The sequence below is a fragment of the Dunckerocampus dactyliophorus genome, chromosome 2 (assembly GCF_027744805.1).
Source record: "Dunckerocampus dactyliophorus isolate RoL2022-P2 chromosome 2, RoL_Ddac_1.1, whole genome shotgun sequence".
Taxonomy (NCBI): domain Eukaryota; kingdom Metazoa; phylum Chordata; class Actinopteri; order Syngnathiformes; family Syngnathidae; genus Dunckerocampus; species Dunckerocampus dactyliophorus.
The window spans coordinates 16,427,684-16,452,500 of NC_072820.1; the positions used below are offsets into that span (position 1 = coordinate 16,427,684).

The window sequence follows — 24,817 nt, forward strand, 5'->3', positions numbered from 1 at the left end:
ATTTATTATATTGCTTTTTTTTTTAAATTGCATTTTTGTTTTAGATGCTTTTTTTATTTACCATTTGCCTGACACACATATTACAGTGTTTTTGCAAGTCTATATGAACAATAATCATTTTGCCCAAGTTGTCCACATAAAGAAACATTTGTCTACATATGATTGAAAAAAACATTCCCATAAATATACTAACTGATATAAGAAGAGCTGTGGAGAAAGACGGCCGTTCCTCCATGTGGTATCGACAGCCAGTGGAGTGTTTAAGCGGTATTAGCGGCCCCGGCGGGACCCTGACAAAGATGGATGTGATCGGCCAGTCAGGCTCGGCTGCCACGCGGGGAGAGACATTACAAGTACAAGGCAGCGTGGAGTCGAAGCTGCGGCCATGTCTCCATTAGCAGGAACGAGCACCGCGGGAGGCCCGAGATGACCACCAGGACGCCCCCTTGCTTAACACTAATGCCAGACACTGGCTTAAATAGCCATTATATAGCAATAAGGCTCAGGCAAGTCATTAGCTACGTGTTTGTAATCGACTTTGATGCAGCAGTAAATGTAATCGGGACGGAGGGGAGAAAAACTCAGGAGCTCAGACCAACCACATAAAAGAAATGGGATGTGATGAGAGGAGGAGGGGCTTGCGGCCACAATGAGACTCACATGTAAGCTGGGGTGATAAGTGAGCACGCCGTTATCGCACAGGGTGACGTATTTCTTTTTCCACTCCTTGTTGAGGGATTTGCCACTTCGCTTCAGGAGGATTCCCTGTCAGAGAGCACATAAACACACGGTGAGTGCCAGCCATCAAATGTACGTTAAACACCATAAGCACAGCCGGCGTCACCATTACGACAAACACTTGGAGCGACATGAGCTCAGCGGAATACAGTCGGGGAATGTGTACGAGCGCAATTTTACACTGGAAGTTGATATTTTTCTAGCACAACGAGCATCATGAAGCCAGAATGCCTTACTCCACAAATATGACGGGTGATGTGGAAACACATTCCACAAAGATGGCCAACTTCATGCATTGAAAAGACTTTGTAGAGAAATGAGGCTAGGCTAATGGTTCTCAATTATTTTCTGTCATGCCCCCACTGCGGGACAAAAAATGTTTTCACACCCTCTCGATTTGAAATACTATTGAGAAACTGATAATATCTATTTATTTATCTTTACTGTACAGACTGAACTCGAAACTGAAACCAGCGAAATGCAACAAAATGGAGAGAAGTGAAGCCTACAAGTGCATTCAAGAGTCAAATTGCATGCTGAGTACGACAAATTCATACATGTTGGCAGGTCTGCACTAATATTCTAAGTCCTCCCTGCCTCTCACGCCCCCCTGACAGTTCACCGCACCCCACCAGGGGGGCCCGCCCCACTATTAGAGAAGCACTGGGCTAGGCCAAGGTAGACAACACTTCATTTTGCTGCAAATCTGGATAAAGGTGCTTTCATTGTTGCATAACTTTTGCTAATTTAGCAATGCCAGTTTCCTAATTTCTTAGTAAATGTGATGACAAACTAGGCATGGGCCGTTATGAGGCCGTTCTGAAGGTATGAAACCTTGTGTAAAAATATCACGGTTTCCCTGTATTATAATTACAGCTCTATAATGTGCTATTTTGAAATATATTTATTGAAATGAGAAAAAATATCAAGTCAAACCAGTCATTTTTAAACCACATAGTACAACACGATGAAAGTGGAACATATGTATTTAAAATAAACCAGAAAATAACTGAATTATTTCTCAATAAATTAATAAAATACAGTCTACTGTAGCTAATCCTGCAACACAATACATATTTTCTTAGTAAAAAAAAAACTAACAAAACAAAGCAAAATGAAAATAAATGCAATCAAGTCGCCCAAGAATGTCACAACAAAAATATTTGTATTAAAAACTTGTAATGTTATTTCGTAGTGGTGAATGTGCAGATCAACGACAACTGCAGGACAACCGAGACAACAGCGAGGCTCAATGCTAAAGCAGCAGCTAACGTCGGTGCTATCTATGCCCATCTTTTGGCAACACAGCACACACCTGTGGTTTCAACTCATTGAAGCCCACTTCCAACTGCGAGGAATAACACAGGACGTGAAAGTATTCCCACATAGTGGCCACGCTGGACCTAAACTTTCTCTCATACTGTACAGCAGGAACGGCATGACGGACAATTTTAGTGGTTTTGAAACCGTGACTTTTTCATACCGTGGTATACCTTGAAACTGGTAACCAGCCCATGACTATTACAAACTCCATCAGATAATCTCCCTAAAAATCTAGTTAATTTCCTGAAATTGGGCGTAAATGCATGCATTGTATTGCCATTTACCCTTTGTTGCTGTGCTGTATAAATGGAATGAAAGGTTTGGTTCGGTTTGGATTTATTTTAACATTCATTTCACTTCTGTATACATACATCACATATCGCAATTCACAATTCTACATGTTCAAGAGGAGTAGGAAGAAGTGGCACTTATTCAGTCCTTCACCCTCTTTGTTTATTTTTAGTGCATTGTTTGAGTTCTTTACTCAATCCATTCCAAAAGTTGATTCCACATACGGATATGCTGAAGGTTTTTAGCGAAGTAGCGAAGTAACATGTTTTTTAACTTCTCCAGTGCCTTTAACACCATCCAGCCGTCACTACTCAGAGTGAAGATGGAGAGTGTGGGAGTAGACCAACACCTGACTGCATGGGTTATAGACTACCTCACCAACAGACCACAGTATGTGAGGCACCGTCACTGTGTGTCTGACATGGTACTCTGCAGCACAGGTGCCCCTCAGGGTACGGTGCTCTCCCCTTTCCTCTTCACCCTCTACACCTCGGACTTCACACACAACTCCACACAGTGTCACATCCAGAAGTTCTCCGATAACACAGCTATTGTGGGTTGTGTTTCAGAGGGGAATGATCTGGAATACAAGACGGTCATCAGGGACTTTGTCAGCTGGAGTGAGCTTAACCAGCTGCAACTCAACACCAGCAAGACAAAGGAGATGATCATTAACTTCCAGAGGAAAACATCTCACTTCACACCGGTGAACATCCAGGGAGCGGACATAGAGTTGGTAGACAGCTACAAATTCCTGGGTGTTCACCTTAACAACAAGCTGGACTGGTCCGTCAACACCCACGCCCTCTACAAGAAGGGCCAAAGTCGCCTCCACCTGCTGAGGAGACTGAGGTCCTTTGGTGTGTGCAGGACTCTTTTACGGACCTTCTATGACTCTGTGGTGGCCTCAGCCATCTTCTATGCTGTGGGCTGCTGGAGAGGGGGCAGCACGGACAGGGACAGGAGCAGGATCAATAGACTGATCAGGAGAGCGAGCTCTGTCCTGGACGGTCCTCTGGACTCCGTGGAGGAAGTGGGGGAGAGAAGGATGTTGGCTAAGCTGACATCCATCATGGACAACACCTCTCACCCGCTACATGACACTGTTGTTTCCCTGAGCAGCTCCTTCAGCAGCAGACTGTTACACCCACGGTGTAAGAAGGAGAGGTTCCGCAGGTCCTTCATACCGACCGCTGTCAGGCTCTACAACACCTGCACCACTTGAACCATGTTGTAGACACTATGCATTCTTTACACTGTACTCTTTACTTGCGTATCTTGCTTGCTGCTGTAACAAGTGAATTTCCCCGCTGTGGGATAAATAAAGTACAAATATAAATAACAGAGGTGGGACATCACCTGTGCGGAAGGATATTGCCAAAGCCGAGACTGTGGTGTGACGTTTAACACCTAGCACTCACTTCTCTCACACGGTTGTGTTGAAAGAAATTGTCACTAATTGATCAGGATGCTGAGTTGCAGCAATATCTGGCTTTTGCTGGATCTAAAGGAAAGTTTGAGGCGGTTTTGTGGGATCTCTGTGTGAAAGAGGCTGTAGTTTCCCTTCGTTGTAAAGGTTGTTTAGTCATACCATCGGCATAAAAGTCCATAAAAGGTCAATTCTCTAAAAATTTGAGCACATTCAATATCCTAAAAACTACAAACTTCCTGCAATAAAAGGTTCTGCAATCATACCACAAACTTACAGTGACAAACATGATATACAGTATTACAGTACATATTAAATATCTATAAACTTGCCATCCGGCTGACTGTCATCTTTAGTGATGCAATTCTCAGTGTGGTGACCATGTGAACCTTCATGTTGCTGGGGCACCTTCACACCTCCCTCCTGCATTCATACATATAACACGCCGAACTCTGGAGGACCCTTTAAATCCCGGATTAAGGAGTGTGATCGCCCCTCTTCAAAGCTCATGCGCCGCCTTTTTCTATTCAACTTTATCAACCGGGGAGGGCGTGTGTGTGTGTGTGTGTGTGTGTGTGTGTGTGGGGGGGGGGGTCATAGGGCCTCTGATGGTTTCCTTATCTGCAGAGTGAATCCACTGGTAAACAATGCAGTTCCTCGGCTGGAGGTGACCAAACGCTGCTGAGTGCACAAGGGCCAGCAGGCTTCTCTGGGGGTTAAATGGTGAGGAGGGGCCCCGCTTAATTAGGGGATTAAACCTGCGCTGTGTTTGTGCTTTTACAGCCAGAGGGCCTCTGAGGGTGTGTGTGAGATGGAGGGGGGGTGTTCGCTTGCTTGGCCAAACTTTAATCCTGATTAACACATCAGGAAGAGTTGACCCTCGGTGACCTGGGCACCAGGCTGTTTGCCGACAATCATCCTAATCCCAACCCTGACTTTATGTGTGTCCGAGCGACTGAAAGTCACAACCTTTAATTCAACTACTTCTTCATTAGGGCTTTACTCCAACATGAAGCAGTTAAGTTACAATATGTTCTTTATACGTTAAGCATCTTGGGCACGTAATGCTCGTTGTTTGCACATGATCCGCACACATAATCTGCACCAGTGCAACCTCAATTCATATGAATTTGTAGATAAAAGTGATGCGCCATGTTAAATTCATAAACATGATGCGATGCAAATGGTGATGGCTATGCATTCAAAAACATTGGCTCAATATTTTTCTTTTAAATGTAATTTCATTTAGTCAACTGGTTTTACACAGTTTTATTTTGTGGGATACATACTAAACACGTTTCAGTAGTAAAAACATTTATCTCAATTTTATTAGTATTTTTCATGCATAAAGTAATCCAGCATTCATTATTTTGTGGACAAACTACAGTAACAAAATGACAGTGTTGGCATGAAAAACTATTAATAAATGTCAGCATTATTATTATAGAACTGTTATATATCATCTACTATGGTTTGTGGGAGCTCAATGCTATATTTATCAACAACTCAAGAGTATCAATTTTCCCTCAAATTTAATAACTGGAATGACAAAGTAAGTTAAAAGTAGTTTCTATTTTACACTTTACCCTTTTTGTATGAAAAAAGACTTGAAGAAAAAATATACACCCACCAATTAACTACGTTTTTTTTCCACTTTTAATCGCAATGACTTTTTTAATATGCGTTTTTAAAACAAGCACAACAACGTCCTTCAGCTAATCACTGCCAGCCAAGCACCCCTGCCTTTTCTCATTGCAGTCAATAAAAGTAAATGTAAACAAGATAATCATATAGAGCAAATGATGCTGCTGCCGTGATGGCCCCTGGCGCGTGTTTTACACAGAAAAAAATGTCATGCTCTTACTGGGGCATGCACTAATCTATACATGCAATCAGAGTGCAGCTTCATAATATTCATCAGCGGCCGTGATGTGGATCAATAAAGACACTGAGGATGATAACGCAAAAATCTTTAGCGTAACATTTTTTTTTTTTTTTTGGCTCTCTGATTGGTTGTTAATTTAACACTTTACATCAGGGGTGTCCAAAATGTGGCCCAGGGGCCGAGCTGACTTTATCGGATCTTGGCATATTGTACAAATAAGATGAATTCATTATTAGTGACGTATATTATTAGACATTACACTAATTTCATTGGTCATTTATATAACATGTGGATGTTTTTGTTCAGTTAGTTTTGTTAATGCGCAAATGTATAAACCTTCTATTTATGCAGGTGGACACCCCTGCTTTACATTACTGCTTTAACAGGGAACGCACTAATGTGCAACATACTGTAGACTGTCATATGGACACTGAGGAGATAACATCTTGCCTTTTGTAAGAACACCATGACACCCTGCTCACTGTTCCTCACTCATGGGCCGACCCTTCTTGTGTGTTGTGTGTGTGTGTGCGTGTCGGCACCTCTTCAGCAGTGAGTCCATTGTTATTCCCCCCTAACTATTTTTATAGATGGGGGGGGAGTCCTGCCGTGCGTAATTTGGCCCCCACATAAAGGGAGGGGGGGTGAGTGGTAATTAAGTTCACATTGACACTTTGATCCCCCCCTTGATTGCCCATTTGACTGGCCTGCAGATCTGTTAGTCACACAACTTCCCCTCCTACCACCCCTCTCCAAAAACCTTTGTAGATAAAGAAATTAAGGAGGGTGGTGGTGGTTGGCTTATCTTGTCAAAAAGTTGCCGTGATACTCACAGGGTAATCGGACATTAAAAAGGTGGCGCCCCTATAATGTGTCGATTAACAATGACTGGGCTTTACAGGCAACATAACGCCCTGCTCATCTGGAATGAGGACACCACTAAAGAGAAATGCATCCTTTTTTTTCTCTCTTTTTTTTAAAGTCATTATACGACTGGTGTAAGTGAAACACTCTAAATGACCAATATGTCATAAATACATTCAAAGTGATTAAAGCACTAATGATGTGATCAAAGGTGTGTCCAAAGTGTGGCCTGTTGGCAATTTGTGGCCAGAAGCTAATTTTTTTAAATGTCCCACATCAAATTCTCAAAATAAAATTAAGATTAGGGCCACACTGAAATGAAAAACACACACACACACACACACACACACACACACACAAAACTGAAATATAAGCCATCCTTTTGAATAAAAGTAACTGCTTAGCTTATCTTGATTTACATTATGGATTAAACATTTCAGACTATTCTGGTTTTCCAGGTTATCAATATTAATACAATACGTAGTGTTGGGCATCAAGTCTCGAGCATCAATGGGAACTACTCCCAGATGCCCACTTCGCAGACTGGAAGAAACAGCCGAGAACCAACAAAGGAGAAATGGGCGAGCACCAGCAAAGAGGAAGCGGCTAAAAAGTCTTAACTCCATAGAAATGAGTAGCGCAACATAACGATACAGTATGCAAAGGAGGGTGCGTGACCAACATGATTAATGTTCACACATTCATAGCATAGAAATAACAGTACCTCATCTTTGATGCGTTACTTAGGACTTTCTCTAAGCAATCAGAATCAGGGAAATCCAAAAATAAATGATGTCTGTCTCATGCCAGTGTTTCAGGATGCTAGCTGATGTGCAAGTTTGGTGTAAATAAAGGATGGGAGCTACAGCTAGGCAAGTTTATCATTTGCACAATCCGTCTCTGCTAGCAACAGTCAAGGAACCTTCTCAACTCACACAACACACTTCCGGCCTTCAAAATAAGCGCTTGGGCTATATCTTCTTACTTGTGCTAACAAAATAAGGGTGTCTTAAAAAAAAAATAGCTTACACCAACACTGAGGCAGCATCTTTTGTGAAAGTGTACTCTTGTAAAAAGAAACTTTATTAGATTTATATTCAAGTTGAATGGTTTGATATTTATATACTGGTTGAAAACAGCTTTGTAAGAAATTCATAGTAAAGTTGATAAAAAAAGTTCATATCATTAAGCAATTCATTGAGAACTTCAGACATTTCATCCAAAAAGGACTCTGGTTAGCGCCCTCATTTAAACAATGCAAACTTTCATGACCCTGCCTATTAAAAGCATCGTTTGACACGGGAATCGAAACGAGGAATTTGCATCGGAACCGGAATCATGCAAATTCAAATGATGCCCATTCCTAACAATACTTTTCATATCTCTGTACTGTAGATGAATAAATAGATATAAATGAAATACACCATTTAAGGCACCACTATTCTAGGCTAGCCAATTGACTAACATCATTGACTATATGTGAAACTGTAATTAATAATGTAATTAATTTATGGGTACACCTTTATATGTAATTATGAACGATCACTAATTTATGTGTCCGGTATGTTTTAGACAATTATTTTTAATTATTATTACGATTGAATTATTTGTAGTATCATTCATTCATTCTCTGTGCCGCTTAATCCTCAATAGGGTCACAGGGGTATGCTGGAGCCTATCCCAGGTGACTTTGGGCGAGAGCATATCTAATTTCTTTTAATTTATTACTCAAATAAAAATATATTTATAGCAATCATGAGTATACTGTAGTTTTTTGTTGTTGTGTCATGTGTGTAAAATTCTATGTAACACCACGCAAGTGATCATGGGCTCAAAAATGTAATTAAAAAAGGAGTACATTCATCAAAATATGCTGTGAATTTCAGTAAAATCAATAAACCTGAAAATTAACTCTTTAAGAGTTATTTGCTAGCAACAGTAACAAACTAATCATCTGCTCTGTATTATATTAATTACTGTACATTCAATATGTTCTGTTTCTTCTTGCTCCTTTTCAGACATGTCCTATTGTGCAAGTGTAAACATCGGAGGTGCTTCAGCGTAACTTTACTAAATATGTTCAAAATAAGCTAAACCATGACCATTACCGAGTTTAGCTACATAAAAAAGTGAGGAAAACTTTACCAAAATTCCGCCTTAGTATATATTTTTTGTATTTATCATGTCAATTTAAAAATATAGATTGACTGAACTGCATCATACTGGCAGCTGTTCCTTTTTCGCAACAATAGAAGCTCATGATGCGGTGCACTACTGGAAGTTACAACCACAGTAACAACAATATAGTCAGAATTAGAACAATTTAAACTGTAATATCTTTCTAAAGGCATATAAAGTCAAGCTGTACATCAACATTTACATATATCTTTAATAATTTGATATAAATGTTAGAGATGCAGATAAACGAGGGCAAAATACTGTGTATTCCCTGTATTGCTTATAAACCTGCAGCATTTGAGCGCTTATTCGTCTCTTGGAGATGAATAACTGAAGTCTCCATAAACTATAGTCTGCTGCCATCTAGCGGTGGCAGTAAAACCTGACTTAATGGTGAAACAAAGGGCAGGAAAAGGGGCATCATACTCACCCGGTGTATTGTGGGAACGTGAGTATGTGTAAGTGCTCACCTGTTTAATAGGAATGGCCCTTCCACTGCCTATGCTGTCTGTCTTACTCTCAACGCTCTTTGCTTGTTCGCTGGCTTTCCGCGACTGCAAGGGAGAACGAAAAACACAATCAGCCACCACGGTCATGCTGTTGCGGTTGTGCTGATGTCAGTGCATGTGCGTGTGTACATATGCTTGTGTGCGTGTGTGTGTGTGTGTTTGTCTGGGGTGGAGAGAGTCGCAACATAAAAGTAAACCAACAGAACAAAGAAGAAGAAGCTGGAAATGAACAAGACAAAAAAGCAGACCAGCGCAACAAAGAGCAGTAACACCAACGTGCAGTAAAGGAGACCAAACCAAGACCACAAGAGACACATTTCAACACTGAGGACGACCACAGATTTGAGTCATGACTCAGCCCTGAAAACCCTTTTGGTGATCCATTTTGCTTCTGTTTTGAGGCGGAGCTCGGGCCTGACAGTGGACCTGCTAAAGTGTAGGATGTTGCTTTTAACATAAGGCATACATGCACCAGGGCTCAGTAAGTACATGAACATGTTAAAAAGAGAAAAGGGAACATGGTTATTCATTAGTGCATGTTAGCATCAGCATCCTCCTGCAAGCACCTACAAACGGACACATGTAATCACACGTTTCCTGCAAGGGGGGGGGGGAGAAAAGCATAAACTATGCATGAAATATTGGTTAAAGCATCCCACCCCGACACAAATACAGATGAGTAAGGACAGACATGTATGGTCTCACTCAGACAAATGTCCAGTCACCCATGAAGAAAGGGAGACTTCAAGTACTCTTTAAATCTTTTTTTATTAATATTTTTTTTTTTTTTACCTTAGGATGGACTTGTTTTAACTTCTATACAGACACCATACAAAGCAAGTCACAAATTTCACTTCAGAAGATTCAACAGATTGAGCTCAAACATTTGCAAGTTCCCACAAAGTATAGGATGGACAATAAAAGGCATTATTTGTCATATATTCTTCTTATATATGTTTGAGTAGCATTGTAAATAAAATACAATACAAGATATACAGCCAGTCTGTAGGTTTATGATAGAAAAGCCAAGAGTTCATAATCTTTGCAAACGGAAGGAAATGAAAAGGAATGGCTAAGAGAAGGAGAACAGCTGCAAAATAAATAATAATAAATAAAATGTCAAATAAATACATTCATACAGGTCGGTGCAACCTCCCCCTCACCCGGCTCACCTCTATGTTCTCACATCTAGTCTAGACTTTATGAAGGCCTTCATAAAAACCACCCAAAAAGCTGCACTAGTCTAACTCACAGAATTGCATTGAAAACACTGCCAAAAACCAAAAAAGAGAGGAAAAGAAATAAAGGAAGGAAGAAAGGAAGAAGAAGAAGAACGTGGCACCTTGAGTCCTTGAGTCCTCGCTTATGGCAAAAAGGCAGTGTGATGTAAAAGGGGGGCTTGTGATGTAAAACAAGGTGTGTCCTTTGGGAAAGACAGTTTCAACTTGACTGTACGGTGTGTGTTTTTCGAAATGGGAAGGGGGGGGGGTGTTATGTGTGTGGAGACATTTCCAGAAGAGTCCCTACAGTCTGTCTCTCCTCCTATTGTAATTTTGTCTATTGCAAGTTCTAACACATCACTGATCGGACAATCTCGTCGCTATTTTTTTTAACAATCTTCTAATTGGGAGAGTTGGAAAGCCCTTTTAGTTGAGGAAAGGTTGGAAACACAAGGACGGATCTGCAAATATCAGGGAAAAACAGCGTCCAATGGTGAAAGTGCCTCCAAGCCCGGGCAACACGGAAAATTTGGATTTAAAAATATGGGAATGGCAAAACGCCAATAAGTGGATTGGATGAATAGTGAACTGTTTTCAACTCTGACAGCTTCATGTGTTTTTCAATATGAAGAAAAAGGAACGCACTAAAGCAACTAAAGACAGCGAACGTATTAAAAGTTCTTGTTAATGGAAGCACTTGGAAGAAGAATGTGTGGACAACTATGATCCGTGATGGTGGGCGATGTCGTGAGGGCAGTGAAAAGACTAAATAGAGACGGTGGTCACGTTTTTCAATTTAAGGTGCGTTCACACTCGTCATGTTTGGTTTGGTTAAAAGGAACTCTGGTGCGTTCCCTCTGCTCGTCAAGTGTGAATGTCATCGTCCGAAACAAGCAGACCGAGACTGCAGTTCAGTTCCCTTGAGCTCACATGTGAACTCTACACACACCATCTGAAATCTGTGATGGTAACTATACCAAAATATAAAAATAACCGATGTATTCAACCCAGCAGACAGCATTTTGCTTTGGAATATTTGAGTTACGTAACGAATAACAGTCATGGCAAAAAATTATTACACCACTTTTGCTTCTTCAGTTTCTTGTTAATTTTAATGCCTGATACAACTAAAGGAACATTTGTTTGGACAAATATAACAATGACAACAATGGCTCAGAAGAGTTCAATTTTTTGGCAGTACAATGCTATAGCTATTCATGTAAGAACTTAAGTGATTTTGGTTATTATCAACAAAACCATGGAAGTTGTTAGATATCAGCTCTTAAATTAAAATCTTATGAGCTATATTTGTTATCATCATTATATTTGTCCAAACAAATGTACCTTTAGTTGTACCAGTCCTTAAAATGGATCAATAAACTCAAGAAACAAGGATGGTCTAATCAGTTTTTTCCATGACTGTATGTCCCAAAAGCTCTTTAAAAGTATATTTTAGAAGGTTTTTGTGAACTCTAAGCTGGTAAATATAGCAGAATATAAAAATAACCAATGTAACCAACCCAGCAAATATTTTGGTGTGGATTATTTGAGTTATGTCACGCAAATGTTCTAAAAGTTCTTTAAAAGTGTATTTTAGAAGCTTTTTATGAACTCTAAGCTGATAAATATAGCAGCATATAAAAATAAAAACAACCAACATAACCAATCCAACAGATGGCATTTTGGTTTGGAATATTTGAGTTACGTAATTAGTGATGAAAGCTTCCCAAACAAGTCCTTAATTTATACATATGTTCTTTACTGTGCAGTCTTTGGTCCCATCACAAAAATACCAATGCGGATGCTAGGTGAAAGCGCGCATCAAGTATCTTTTTTTTTTTTTTTTTTTTTTACATTTTTGGTCTGGACCAGAGAACCGAACCACAAGTGTGAACGCAGCCTTAAAGCCACTCCCAACGCCAATGCAGTCATAAGGCGTATTTGCGTCCTTCCCGTTCTCCCCGCCAAAAAACAACACAGCTACTTACAAGAGGCTGGTGGTGAGAGAACATTAAATTTGGACAGTCCGATGAAACTGCTTGTTTTTGTAAGTGAGCAAAGGGACGATGGGGAATATTCCCTCAGTGAACGCTGTATGTGTCACCCTGTTAACTGTATACCACCCTCCTCCTCCTTTTTTTCCCATGCCCCCCATCGCTGCTCCTCAGAAGGTCATGAGCTGAAACTCCCGCTCGGCCTGCCACTCCGGCACCCAGACCGGGTAGGTGGCGTGCTTCGGCATCTCCATGACGCGGACGGGGAGAGGCACATTTCTCTGGTGGACATGGTTAGTCACTACCTAGCAAGGGAGGGAGGTGGGACAGGGTGGGGGGGTCGAGATGAAGGGGGGAGACAACAAAAAAAGGGAGCTATAGCACACAGCCTGGACTGCTTAGAGGCCGCCAGGCTCCCACAGCAGCCTTTGGGTCACATGGTGAAGGCAGTAAAGAGGATAGAGATAAGGTAGAGGACAGGACAGTGGTTGGGGAACAGGTTGAAGAAGAGACAGGAAGCAGGAAAAGAAGAAGTCTCACCTTGTCTGCACTGAAATAAATAAGGGGTACAGTCATTTTTGGACCTTAATGTACAATCTATACCGGGGTTTCACAAATTTCTATTCCGTCTATTTAATTGATGTTGACAGTTAAGGGTCCTTGTTCTTCATAACCGTAGTCTTTGTGGTCCAGACCGCTTCTACAGGTGTATATTATCTCACAGTTACGCGAAAAAAAAAAAAAAATCCTACCCAGGCCATAATTGTGAAGGTTGAGGGATCTTTTTCTTTGACAAATGAGTATCTTTTAGTTGGAAATGACAAAAGAAAGTTTAAAAAAAAAAAGTACTGCCTATGACATGTAGCTGAATGTAGCTGGGCAGGTTTTTGTTAATTGTTTTTCTCAGGTGCCAACATGTCCCCTGAAGTCCTCTAGCGCCCTCCAGGGGTGGCACGCTTGAGGCATGTGTAAAGCGTTCTAAATCAACTGCATTAATGCATGTATTGAGGTTGGGTACAACACTGTGGGACATGGAATTATTCCTACTTCCCTGTGTCATTTCCAGCTAAAAAAAAAAAAAAAGTCATTAATTAAAAATGCAAAAATTGGTCAGGTTATGAACAATTATTGGGCTTAATAGGATGTAGTGGGGGCCACACGATGGTCTAGTGGTTAGCATGTTGGCCACAGTCACAGTCAGGAGATCAGAAAGACCTGGGTTTGAATCTCTTTCTGTGTGGAGTTTGCATGTTCTCCCGGTGCGTGCGTGGGTTTTCTCTGGTTTCCTCCCACATTCCAAAAACATGCATGTTAGGCTAATTGGCGACTCTAAATTGTCCATAGGTATGAATGTGAGTGTGAATGGTTGTTTGTCTATATGTGCCCTGCCATTGGCTGGAGACTAGTCCAGGGTACCCCGCCCAAAGTCAGCTGGGATAGGCTCCAGCATACATAAGCGGCATAGAAAATGGATGGATGGGATGTAGTGGGCAGAGTAATGTGTGATGCGACAAACAAATGTGATGTGGCTTGCTATATAATAGGTTGATGGACTTGTTTTTACTCACTTTTACATTGCCATTAATTACATAGCCATTAATTAACATTAATTTGCTGACAGGGCTAATCATAGTACTCTAAGGTAACTTTTTGTTCATTTTTAGACCAAAATATGTTCTCTTGAGGGTACCATACCAATGCCAAGTGCAATGTTGCAGTTTTTTTCCTGACAGTGTGAAATCTGCCTCATGAAGCTCAGAAGAAATATACATGAAATCCATTATTGATTGCATTTTTTGTCAATTTCAAAGTAGTTTAAAAAAATGGTAACCTGGTACAAGTTAAACACAGGAAGTGAACAAACTATCAATAACTGCTGACACACGGAGAAGGGGCAGGATTAAATAAGCTCTGCTTTCGGACATGTTGAATTGTGCAAATGTGCTGTAATATAACTGCATGCTTGCAATAAACCATCACTGTTACCATATAAGGCACATTTTTCAGCTTGAAGAGGCAGATTTATGACAAGGTGAGACAAGTAGTGGAAGAAAGCTTGGCCAAAGAAGGCGCAGGAGGGAGGAATAGGAGGAAGGAGTGCAGGCAGAAGAAGAAGACAATTAAAAAAAGACAAGTTAAGGAAGTGTAGAGCAGTTAGTGCACGCCACAGGTTGCCAGTTAAAGCAAAGGGCAACAGGACACGGGACGGGAGGGGTGGGGGTTGGGGGTGCAAGAGTGGGCGGACGGTCGAGGATGGAGGTAAGGGGCGGGGTTATTATAATCAGAGCGTATGTTGATGCTCTGGCTTATTTATCTGTACATGATACAGTACACGGGGGGTGGGTCCAGTTGAAACAAGAGGGGGAGTGGAGGTGAAAGATTTGGACAGCGCAGGGAGCCTTCGTCGTCACAGGTTCCGTGAGAAACCTCATCCACTCACTACATCCAATTAGAGAAAAAAAAGGACAAGAAAAATTTCCACAGTGTTAATATCTTCATTATTTGCTTTCTTAAGGGATCTAAAATAATGATTTCTCCGTTGCCCAATGTGCTGTGCGAGCCTGCATATAGGAAACAGGAAAGGTGGCTCGGGTGCATTTTTTCGTTAATTTCCCCAGCTCCCTCTCTTTGTCTCCCTCCGGTGGACAAAAGTGTGCCATGCCCTCCTCAGTAGTGCGAGTGGGTGTTGCTTTGCATCAGCTGTCGCATACTTACTGTGAAAATGTTGGAGCGGCGCTTGGACTGCTTGCGGATGGGCGTGGGTGTGTTGGAGGCGGCGATGGTCTCGATGCGCATCTCCCGCTGGCTTATGCTGGGGGTGGATGGGACGGAGGAGGAGTAGTCGCTGAACGCGCACCCACCGTTGGCCGCCTAACGGGGGAGGAAGAGGAAGAGGAGGAGGAGAGGGGGGGGGGGGGGGGGGGTAAAAAGGGCACAATCAGATGAAAAAGGAGAAGAGGATGTGAGGAAGACAGTAGGTCAATTTAAGTACAATTTTAGCTGTGATTATACAACAGTGCCATGCAGAGACTCTAGAGATCGAGCTCCAATTTGCTTGGATTTGGAAAACAATTTACCCAAAAGTAGCAATGGAAATAGAACTAATCTGTTCCAGTGTCAAACTGTGGTCACCCTAAGCATATTTTTAACTGTACAGGCTGGACTGTTTTAAGTGACATCCTTGATGGCAAGGGTAAAAATAAGTTAACCACTCTTAACAGTAAAATGTTACAAAAGCAAAATTGCTGCAGTAATTCAGTAATTCGGAATGTATTCACCTTTCACTGTGAAGCCACCAGCGTCTGATGTGACGTATAAAATATTTATAGCGTGTCGGGTATAAAACAAGCAGCGTTTCCCATGCATTCATTTATTTGTGGCAGTTATGACGTAGTTATGACGTAGACTCGTAGACTCGTATTGTAAAAACTTTAACTTTGCTTCCAGTTTGTGTTACAATCAGTAATGGCATTTCCTCAGCCACTTTCTAGGATCTATCGGTGCACAAGTCATTGCCGATGTGAGTTTTCTAACGCTTTAAGAGACATATTTTTTTAGCATTTATGACTTCTCCTAAGTGTGTGTGATGTTCTGTTGATGTTCTCATGTCATTACAGCTGGAATGACAGCTGTGTTTATTTAGTAAATAGCATCTGACTGAGCATGTTGGCCACACAGTCAGGCGATCTGTGTTCAAACCGCCGCAGGGATAGGCTCCAGCATACGCCCGCAAACCTAGTGAGGATGAGCGGCATAGAAAATAGATGAATGGATGGATGGCATCTGACTCCTCAACGAATTAGCTATGTTGTGGCTAACCTGCACGTGCTGGTTTAAGTTTAATTAACACTTATTATATGCAAGTACATTTGTTGATATTGTTGATATTTGTTGATATTAATATTCAGTTTATATGCATATGTGACGGAGACACTGAGTTTATTTCAAGTGATGCACCGTGTGTACACTTCAAAGTCCACAATTAAAGTTAATGAGTCCATCTGATGGTTCCGTGTTCTCTGACCCTTCGTCAATAATTCCTTACACACCCACAATTCAGTGTCGGCCGCATTTATACAGAACAGCAATGTGGCAAAAATACAGGCTTTAACAGGCAGTGTGAAAAGGGGCTACAGTCTCCATCGCCCTATCGGTTAGAATTCGAACTCTCACAGTTTTTCAGAAATATATTACTGAATAAATCATGCTGTCTCTTTGACGGTTGAATACGGCCGATCAGTAAAAAAACAAAAACAAAAACAAAAAAAACGCAACGGTGACATGTTGCAGATGAGCTTCAGGCATTTCACTTTTTAACATACACACCATAACAAGTGTAAAAAGAAGATAACCACCAAAAAAACCCCACTCTTTCTCAAATTTCACAACAAAATGGTGAAATTTTACTGCTTTGAATGTGAGCCCTTCTTCTGGATTAACTGTTGAAAACAATCCAAAGAAAAAGCAAAATGTGTGCAGTGTTAACCTGTACATCATTGTGTCCAAACCTTTTCCAGAGAGGGCCGCATACATAACATATATAACATTTCAGTCAAGATCCAAATTGTATAACATCAGAGGGTCCACTCTATTTACAGTAGATGATCACATGACCTGCATGTTGTGACAGAAAGATTCTGTGGTCCTACCTGGTTGATGTGAACGGAGGGGATGGATGCAGCGGGGACGGACGAGTGGCTGGGAGAGTTGGGCAGAGATTTGCACGGACCGATGGAGAGCTGCTGCTTTTTCCTCATGGCCACCACCTTCTGGGCCACTGGAGGACACCAAAAAGGACAAAAAGTGACAAGAAGAGAATATTTTCATTATTATTAAATCATGCGGACAGAAGACACTTGAATACCTGGACACACGACACCAACAGGAAGTGGAAATGGAAGAAAATATTGCTTTTGCAGCAAAACCAGCATTCATGCGTCTAGGAAGATTTTCTACAACATGATAGTGTGTCGGTGGGCCTCTTTGTCCATTTATGATGAGATAGGCCACAGAGAAAGGACCTTGTCATCCACTATCTCTGTTTTAGCTCATCATGGAGGTTTTGTCTGTGATGGGGGTTTCCACACCAAACCCATCCAAGCATGCCTTTAGGTACCTTGTTTGTAAACTGGGAACAACAAAATGGCGTTTCCCCATGCTGTTACCGCACAGTTGGAAGCATACACTAGTCTAAAATGTCTTAGTAATCAGTACTAGGTTTGTCTCAATATTTTTGTTCATATAGTGTCTAGTTATTTATTCATTTTTCCACATGATGTGAGAGTAATGTCACAAATTAACTTTGCCACAATCAAATCCACGAAAAAATAAAACCAGTTCCTAACGTAACATGATTAACTTTATATTACATTTTAAGGTTCATGCAACGCGTGCAAAGTAAATGAGCACATATTTTTTTTCCATGTTATAAAATGCCAGTGACTATTTCTAATGGCTTGGTTTGATTATTTTTTTATGACTTTTGCCTTATTACTTTATTGGTGTACGCCATCTTGGGAGTGTTTAAATATTACATGGCAATAAAGCTCCGTCTGATCCTCACCTAGTACGCTTATGTAAGAGCCGAAATTGCTCAGCAAGTTAGCTTCATTAGAGAAGCAGGTGACTGCAAGGTGGCCTTCACATCACCAGAAGAAAAAGAAACACAACAAATTATCATTCACTGCCATGTTAAAAATGCGACAGCTCCTCATTTAATTAAGGCAGCGGCGAACGCTTCGATTAGCTCCGGGGAGATCCAAAGTGGCACCGACAGCCGGGACCAGAAGGCCGGGGTCGGCACGACTTCAGCTCCTTTAATCAGCTCCAGTTGGGCTTCGGGAAGCAATTAAACGCAAATAAGAGAAAGACGAGAAGCCTGTCGACCAAATGAAAAGCCAACGGTGTGTTTGATATTGTGAGGAGCTTTCAATAAATGATGACTTCATTATGGATTCAGGGGAGAAGCTGCTGATATTTGATGGGGTGTTTTTTCCAAGATATTTTGCAGTGTGGCGTAGAACAACTATCAATCTTGGTCCGAAAACTTCAACCTCAAAAGCTACTGAGGGCTTTCACCTTTCAGGAACACCCATCCATCCATTTTCTATACCGCTTCTCCTCTTTAGGGTCGCGGGGGCATGCTGGAGCCTATCCCAGCTGACTTCGGGCGAAAGGCGGGGTACACCCTGTACTGGTCGCCAGCCAATGGCAGGGCACATATAGACAAACAACCATTCACACCTATGGAGAATTTAGAGTCGCCAATTAACCTAACATGAAGACATTCAGCCCAAATTCAACAAAAATGGCTTCAACAGGAGACAATGTAAGTTTTAGAATGCTCCAGCCAGAGCCCGGACCTAAAACCACTTGAAAATGTGTGGGGTGAGAAGGGAGTTTGTGGACAAGAGATGCACTTGCAATCTGACACATGTGGAACACTATTGTAAAGGAAGAGTGGGCAAGCATTGTCATTTACCTTTTTTCCCCTTCCCCTTACATATTTGTTTCTTTTAAAAATGATATACAGTGGAACCTCGGTTAACATCACTGATTTGTTCCAGAAGGCCTGACTCTAACCGAAATGGACGCTAACCGAATCTATTTTCCCCATAAGAAATCATCTAAATCCAATTAATCTGTTCCAGAAAGACAAAAATGTTAACACACAGCATGTTTTTTTTTAATAGTTTTGCAATTATAGTTTTACATGCAATAAACAAATCTTCTTTGAATATTCTTGATGTGGGTGTTCCCAAAGACAAGACGTGGTCGTGAGACACCACCTTCCTGTTTTGCCATGAGTTATTTCTTGAATTCAATAATGTTTCTCACCCCAATAACCCAAACTTTAGCCAAAGAAAGTTTCAAATGCCAGCATTTTGATAAAAGGTGAAAAACACAATTTAATTGAATAAATTCAAGAACTAACTCAAAACAGGAAGATGGTGTTTGTGTTGTGTTAGTGAAGGTAAAAGTAACTTTAGATGTTCATTTTAAGCTTTCATTCATCATTTATATGCATTTTGAATTGTTTGATGCATTTAAAACTATAAAAACGTGCTGTGTTAACATTAAGTGATGACATCATAGATTTCCGGTTCCGGTTGCCATCTTGTTAGCAAACTAGCTTCTTTGTCAGAAGCTTAATACGTTTTGTGATAAAAAAAATACATTAAGAACACAGTTGGACTCATGCAGTTTAATAATGCCCACGACGTACGCTAACCAGACAATGTATATAAACAGAGGCAAAATTTTGGCGTACATTTTTGACGTTAACTGAAAAACACGCTAACCGAGGCAGACACTAACTGGGGTTACACTACAGGTTAGACAGTTTTTTTAAATGTTTAACATAATTTATAGTTATTATTTGTTATATTATATATTTATATTATTATTTGTTATATATTGATACATTGGTTAATTACACAAGATATAATTTACATTATTTTTGGAAACGATATTCAAGTTTGTCTTTTTGTTCTGCATAAGAAAAACATATTTTGATACTTTTAAAATGACACAAACAGCCTGTTGTACCTTTTTTCCTGAACGTTAGACATACATAGCATTTTAGTATTTTAGCAGGGTGTGTGTTCCTTGTCTACATCCACTATCATTGATCCAAGAACAAGGGAAAAGGAGCCGCATAGACCCCTGTTTATGAATGACACTGAGGTGGAGAGGGTGAAAACTTTCAAGTTCCTTGGCACACACATCGGCGAGGACCTCACCTGGTCTCACAACACCCAACAAATTGTCAAGAAGTCCCAAAAGAGACTGTGCTTCCTGAGAAGACTCAGGAAATTTGGCATGTCAACCAAAATCCTCAGTTGCTTCTACAGATGCACTATCGAAAGTGTCCTTACCGCCTCCATCACTGTTTGGTACGGTAACTGTACAACACGAGATAAGAAGGCACTCCAGCGGTTGATCAAGACCTCACAGAACATTGTTGGGGCAGCCCTCCCCTCACTGCAAGACATTTATAAATCTAGAGTCCTACGCAGAACACACAACCTCATCAAGGACAGCACTCATCCACAACACTCATTATTCACACTCCTACCGTCAGGCAGACACTACAGGAGTTTGAAGTCCAGGACCACAAGACTGGCTAACAGCTTTTGCCCACAGGCCATCAGGCTTCTCAACGAAGCACTCACACATGCCGCACGCAACACACGCTCATAACACTGAACATATTATTGTTGCTTTTAATTTATTGGTATTGATGTTTCTTCTGTTATTTATTGTCTTGTGTTTTCTTTCTTTTTTTGGGGAGAATGAACAGAATAAGAATTTCATTCACATATGACAATAAAACTCTTGAATTGAATTATGAATTGTTTATGCGGTACCAGGTCACCAAGTACAACAATGGCATTCCTCTTACCGTCCTGAAAGACTCTCTCCACGTTGAGGCCGTAGGTGGAGCAGGTCTCATAGTATGTGCTGCGCTTCAGGTCATTGGACAACTTTCTGGCCCGCGAGTCATCGATCACTCTGGGATTAGCGGCGCTGATTGCATCTACAGAAAACAAACAAATGAGTGTACTGGAAATATTTGTCTGACTGGAGCATGTTTTAGTTCCTGTACGCAACACACCTTGTGTCCCGACGAGAACCATGGGCACCTCGGCTGTATTCCTGTAGCTGGACAGACGCAGGAAGTAGTTGTAGACCGTCTGGAAGCTGATCTCGTCCTCCAGGCTGAATACGAAGACCACCGCATCCACCCAGGCTGCAAACTGAGGGTAGAGATGATGAAGACTGAAGCAACAATTGCAGTTTTTTTTTTTTATTGTTTTTGATTGTGCAAATGTCTCTAATATTGTGGCAATATTGTGCAACAGACAGTAAGGCAGTTACAACCACAAGGGGGCAGTGTGGCACCATTTGTGGAACATGGAGTGAGGACTGTGATGACAGAAATAATCAGCAGGATGTTATACACTGTATAATGTAATATATATACACAAGTATTATATATATATATATATATATATATATATATATGATATATGTTTTTTGTCATTTTGCAGTGTCACACACGTTAGCCTGTGAATATTCTCATTCATCCAGCTAAGAGATTGCATATTGTCGAATTTGCATAATTGGCCATGATGCATGTTCATGTAATTTTTATGGATTCCTACTCCTTTGAGGAGTCCCATCATGTTTATGAGGAGGGCTAAGAGGTACACTTTCAACGTAAAAGGTTATAAAATAAAACATTCCGCATAAACCTGCATAAACAGAGAATTCTTAATGGGTAGCGCGGAATCGATTTGTGTCAGTCAAAAGTAATTAGTGGCGGGCTGCCACAAATAAATGATTATATGAGAAACACTGAGTTGTGAGCATGAACTGATGAAGCCTGCTTGAATGTGAGGCGAAACATCGTCTTAGACACCCTTAACCGTCCAGTTGCAATCAACTCAATACTTGGAGTTTGCTAGCTAGCTTTTAGCAACATACAACTTCCTTTTTTTGATGTAACATAGCTAAATGCCAACAGCATCATCACCACCAAGTGCTGCAGAGGTGATCTGCACTGTATCATAAGATACTAACTACTTTGGAGGTGAAACATTTTCAAAATACATCTCAGCATGACGCAGTGCTAATTGCTATATGAATATGAAAGTAAAAATGATTGTTCACCTTGTCGGATGTAATAAATCATAAAAAGAGTCACTGTCATTACACAATCTTCACCGGAAACGCAAGGGGCTCTGCGCATGCACGAGACCTATGTCACTTCCTCCTTTTGCAAATTTTTATGACAGCGCTTCTGCAACGTCACGTGCTGTGGCAGTTATTATTTTGAACATGCATGAGCATAAATGGTCAATAACCATACTTCACATGTGTAATATTTTGGGGGTTATTTTATTAATGACTCTTATTAAAAGACTTCATTAGAATGTGGATGTTTCTATTGTCTTTATTCACACAGACTGAGCTACGTTAAAAACGAATGCAATGCACATAGCGCATGCGCCGTCGCAGGTGTAAACACCATATCCGGTTACGTATAATATACATGAATAAAACAACACATAAAATGCAGTGATATTTGAATGTAAACAACCATAAACGGTGTGCAATGATGCATTAATCTAGAGCAGGGGTCTCAAACTTGCGGCCCACCGAATCATATCTTGCGGCCCGCGACTGGACATCAAAGAGTAGTGTTACTGCAGCCCGCACCATCCGGGCAAGCTCAGTGTTACTTAGATACTTACAGGGGCAAGTAAACACCAACACTGACCTAACAGTGGTGATATCACATGGATGTGTTGTGAATTGTATCGTATCGTCAGGTACCCTGAGATTCCCAGCCCTACTCCCAATACTCTACCTCCACTGGCCCCCAGTGAAATTGAGTTTGAGACCGCTGATCTAGAGGATTCAGACAGGGATTTTTTTTCTAAAAGGAGAAATGCCATCCATCCATCCATCCATATCTTGCTAACAAATGCTTTTATCTGTATTTTTTCTGTGATAAAACTTTTTAATTTAATTTAATTTATGGAACCAAAAAAGGAGGGCTTATATTTCATCCACTTGCACCATGGATATGATAAGAGGAAAAAAAGGATTGATTATGTTGTAATTTGTCGAATCTTAATGTTTTTTGGAGTGGGGTGGCGACATATTACACATGCGTAGTAGAAGAAGTCAGTGCCGTCGCCTGTCTTCGATGTCATAAGCGGCTATGACTCTGTAGTTCTTTGCTAACAGAGTTACGCCACAAGTCTCAAAAATGTTAACACAAAAAATGTTTTTATAGAATTACAATTTTACATGCAAAAATATTCTAAATGCATATAAATGACGACTAAAAGGGATAAATGAACATTTAAGGTTACTTTTGCCTGATTGTTGACAAAGACACGGTGTGGCAGTGAGATCAACATGCACACCACCTTCATGTTTTGTCATGAGTTATTTCTTGAATTCAATAGGTTTCTCACCTTCTTTATCAAATGCTGACACTTGCAAGTTCATTTGGCTCCTTTTCTTGTTCTTTTGCAGCCGTGATCAAAACAAAAGCAGAGACTTGAAACACTACTGAATTCAAAACAGGAAGGTGGTGTTCATGTCGATTTCGCCGTTATATTGTGTCTTTGGCAACAATAACGTCTTCAGAGAAGGTAAAGTAACCTTACCTGTTCATTTATGCTTCATTCATCATTTATACAGTGGTGTGAGTTTCCTGATGTCTTATTTTTTGCAGGTTTACATGTTGCAGATCATCAAACAAATGTAAATATTAGTCACATACAACACAACTGAACACAAAATGCAGTTTTTAAATGAACATTTTTATTATTAAGGGAGAAAAAAATCCAAACCTACATGGCCCTGTGTGAAAAAATTACTTTCAACCGACTCACAGCATATATTATACGTTTTTTGCTGCATTCTTCTTGTTGCTGTTATCACCTTGGCGGATGTAATATATCATGCACGGAATGAAATGTGGCGCATTCGCGTATATATTTACCACCCACCGGTATAATAAAGTAGGTCGCTGCACATTAGCGTGTGTGTGCAACATTGCAAAAAGGCTGCAGAAACGCAAAAGCATCAATAAATATGAATCGAATGGTGCATCTTAACAGATTAAAACTATGCATCATATTAATTTGTAAAATGTATTTCCTCCCCTAAACAATAGATAAGAAAAGAGGTTGAGAGTTTCAACATGAGGTGGAATTATTGGGAAGACCTTCCTAAATTTGATCTTTCTGCAGGAAAATGTTAATATCAAAGTTTGTGACCCTATCCTGAATAGGTCTCCATTTTTCTTTCTATTTCCCACGCTAATAAAAAACGATTAGCTGCCATCTTGTGTTTGACTGTAAATACAGTATGTCTTAAATAGGCCGTCCTGACCTTTCATTGCACATGGGAGAGAAAAAGCTTCAAAAAAGAACAGCAGGGGGTAACGGTGTTTGTCTCTTTCGACATGACTTCTGCTACTTTTTATTTTCTGTAGGGATCAACTCACTCACCTGTAACTCTGGAGGCCCTCCTTCATCTCTGATTAGCAGAAGGTAGCTTTGTCCATCCACCACGATCTCTTTCTTAAAGCGCCCACCTGAGGAAAAGACACTCTAATTCAGCAAGTTATACCCTGAAAAGGCTTAATTCACTAAACTACGAGACAACCAAAATGTCTCTCATGGGGCATCATCTAATTGATACTGTATTGTACGCTAAACTAGCATCAAAGTTCAACAAAACAATTAATAACCAGCTCAAATGAAATCTAAGTGTTTTTGTTTAATTATTCAAAATTAAACGCATCACAAAATAAGGCATATCATTAAATAAAAATAATTAAGTAATTAAGTAAAATAATT

The 24,817-nt window shown here is 40.6% G+C and overlaps 1 protein-coding gene across 3 annotated transcripts in view; it reads right to left on the reverse strand.

Moving 5' to 3' along the window:
• The window catches only part of agap3 (ArfGAP with GTPase domain, ankyrin repeat and PH domain 3), a 179,842-nt gene that overhangs the window by 57,001 nt on the left and 98,024 nt on the right, over positions 1 to 24,817 (reverse strand). For all 3 annotated transcript variants that reach the window (XM_054763773.1, XM_054763788.1, XM_054763781.1), the window contains exons 4-10: positions 24,467 to 24,552; positions 21,049 to 21,190; positions 20,836 to 20,970; positions 17,081 to 17,208; positions 15,147 to 15,302; positions 9,179 to 9,262; positions 661 to 765 (exon numbers count right to left, since the gene is read on the reverse strand). In XM_054763773.1, the coding sequence (XP_054619748.1) occupies positions 661 to 765; positions 9,179 to 9,262; positions 15,147 to 15,302; positions 17,081 to 17,208; positions 20,836 to 20,970; positions 21,049 to 21,190; positions 24,467 to 24,552 (836 nt within the window). The remainder of the gene's footprint in view (positions 1 to 660; positions 766 to 9,178; positions 9,263 to 15,146; positions 15,303 to 17,080; positions 17,209 to 20,835; positions 20,971 to 21,048; positions 21,191 to 24,466; positions 24,553 to 24,817) is intronic.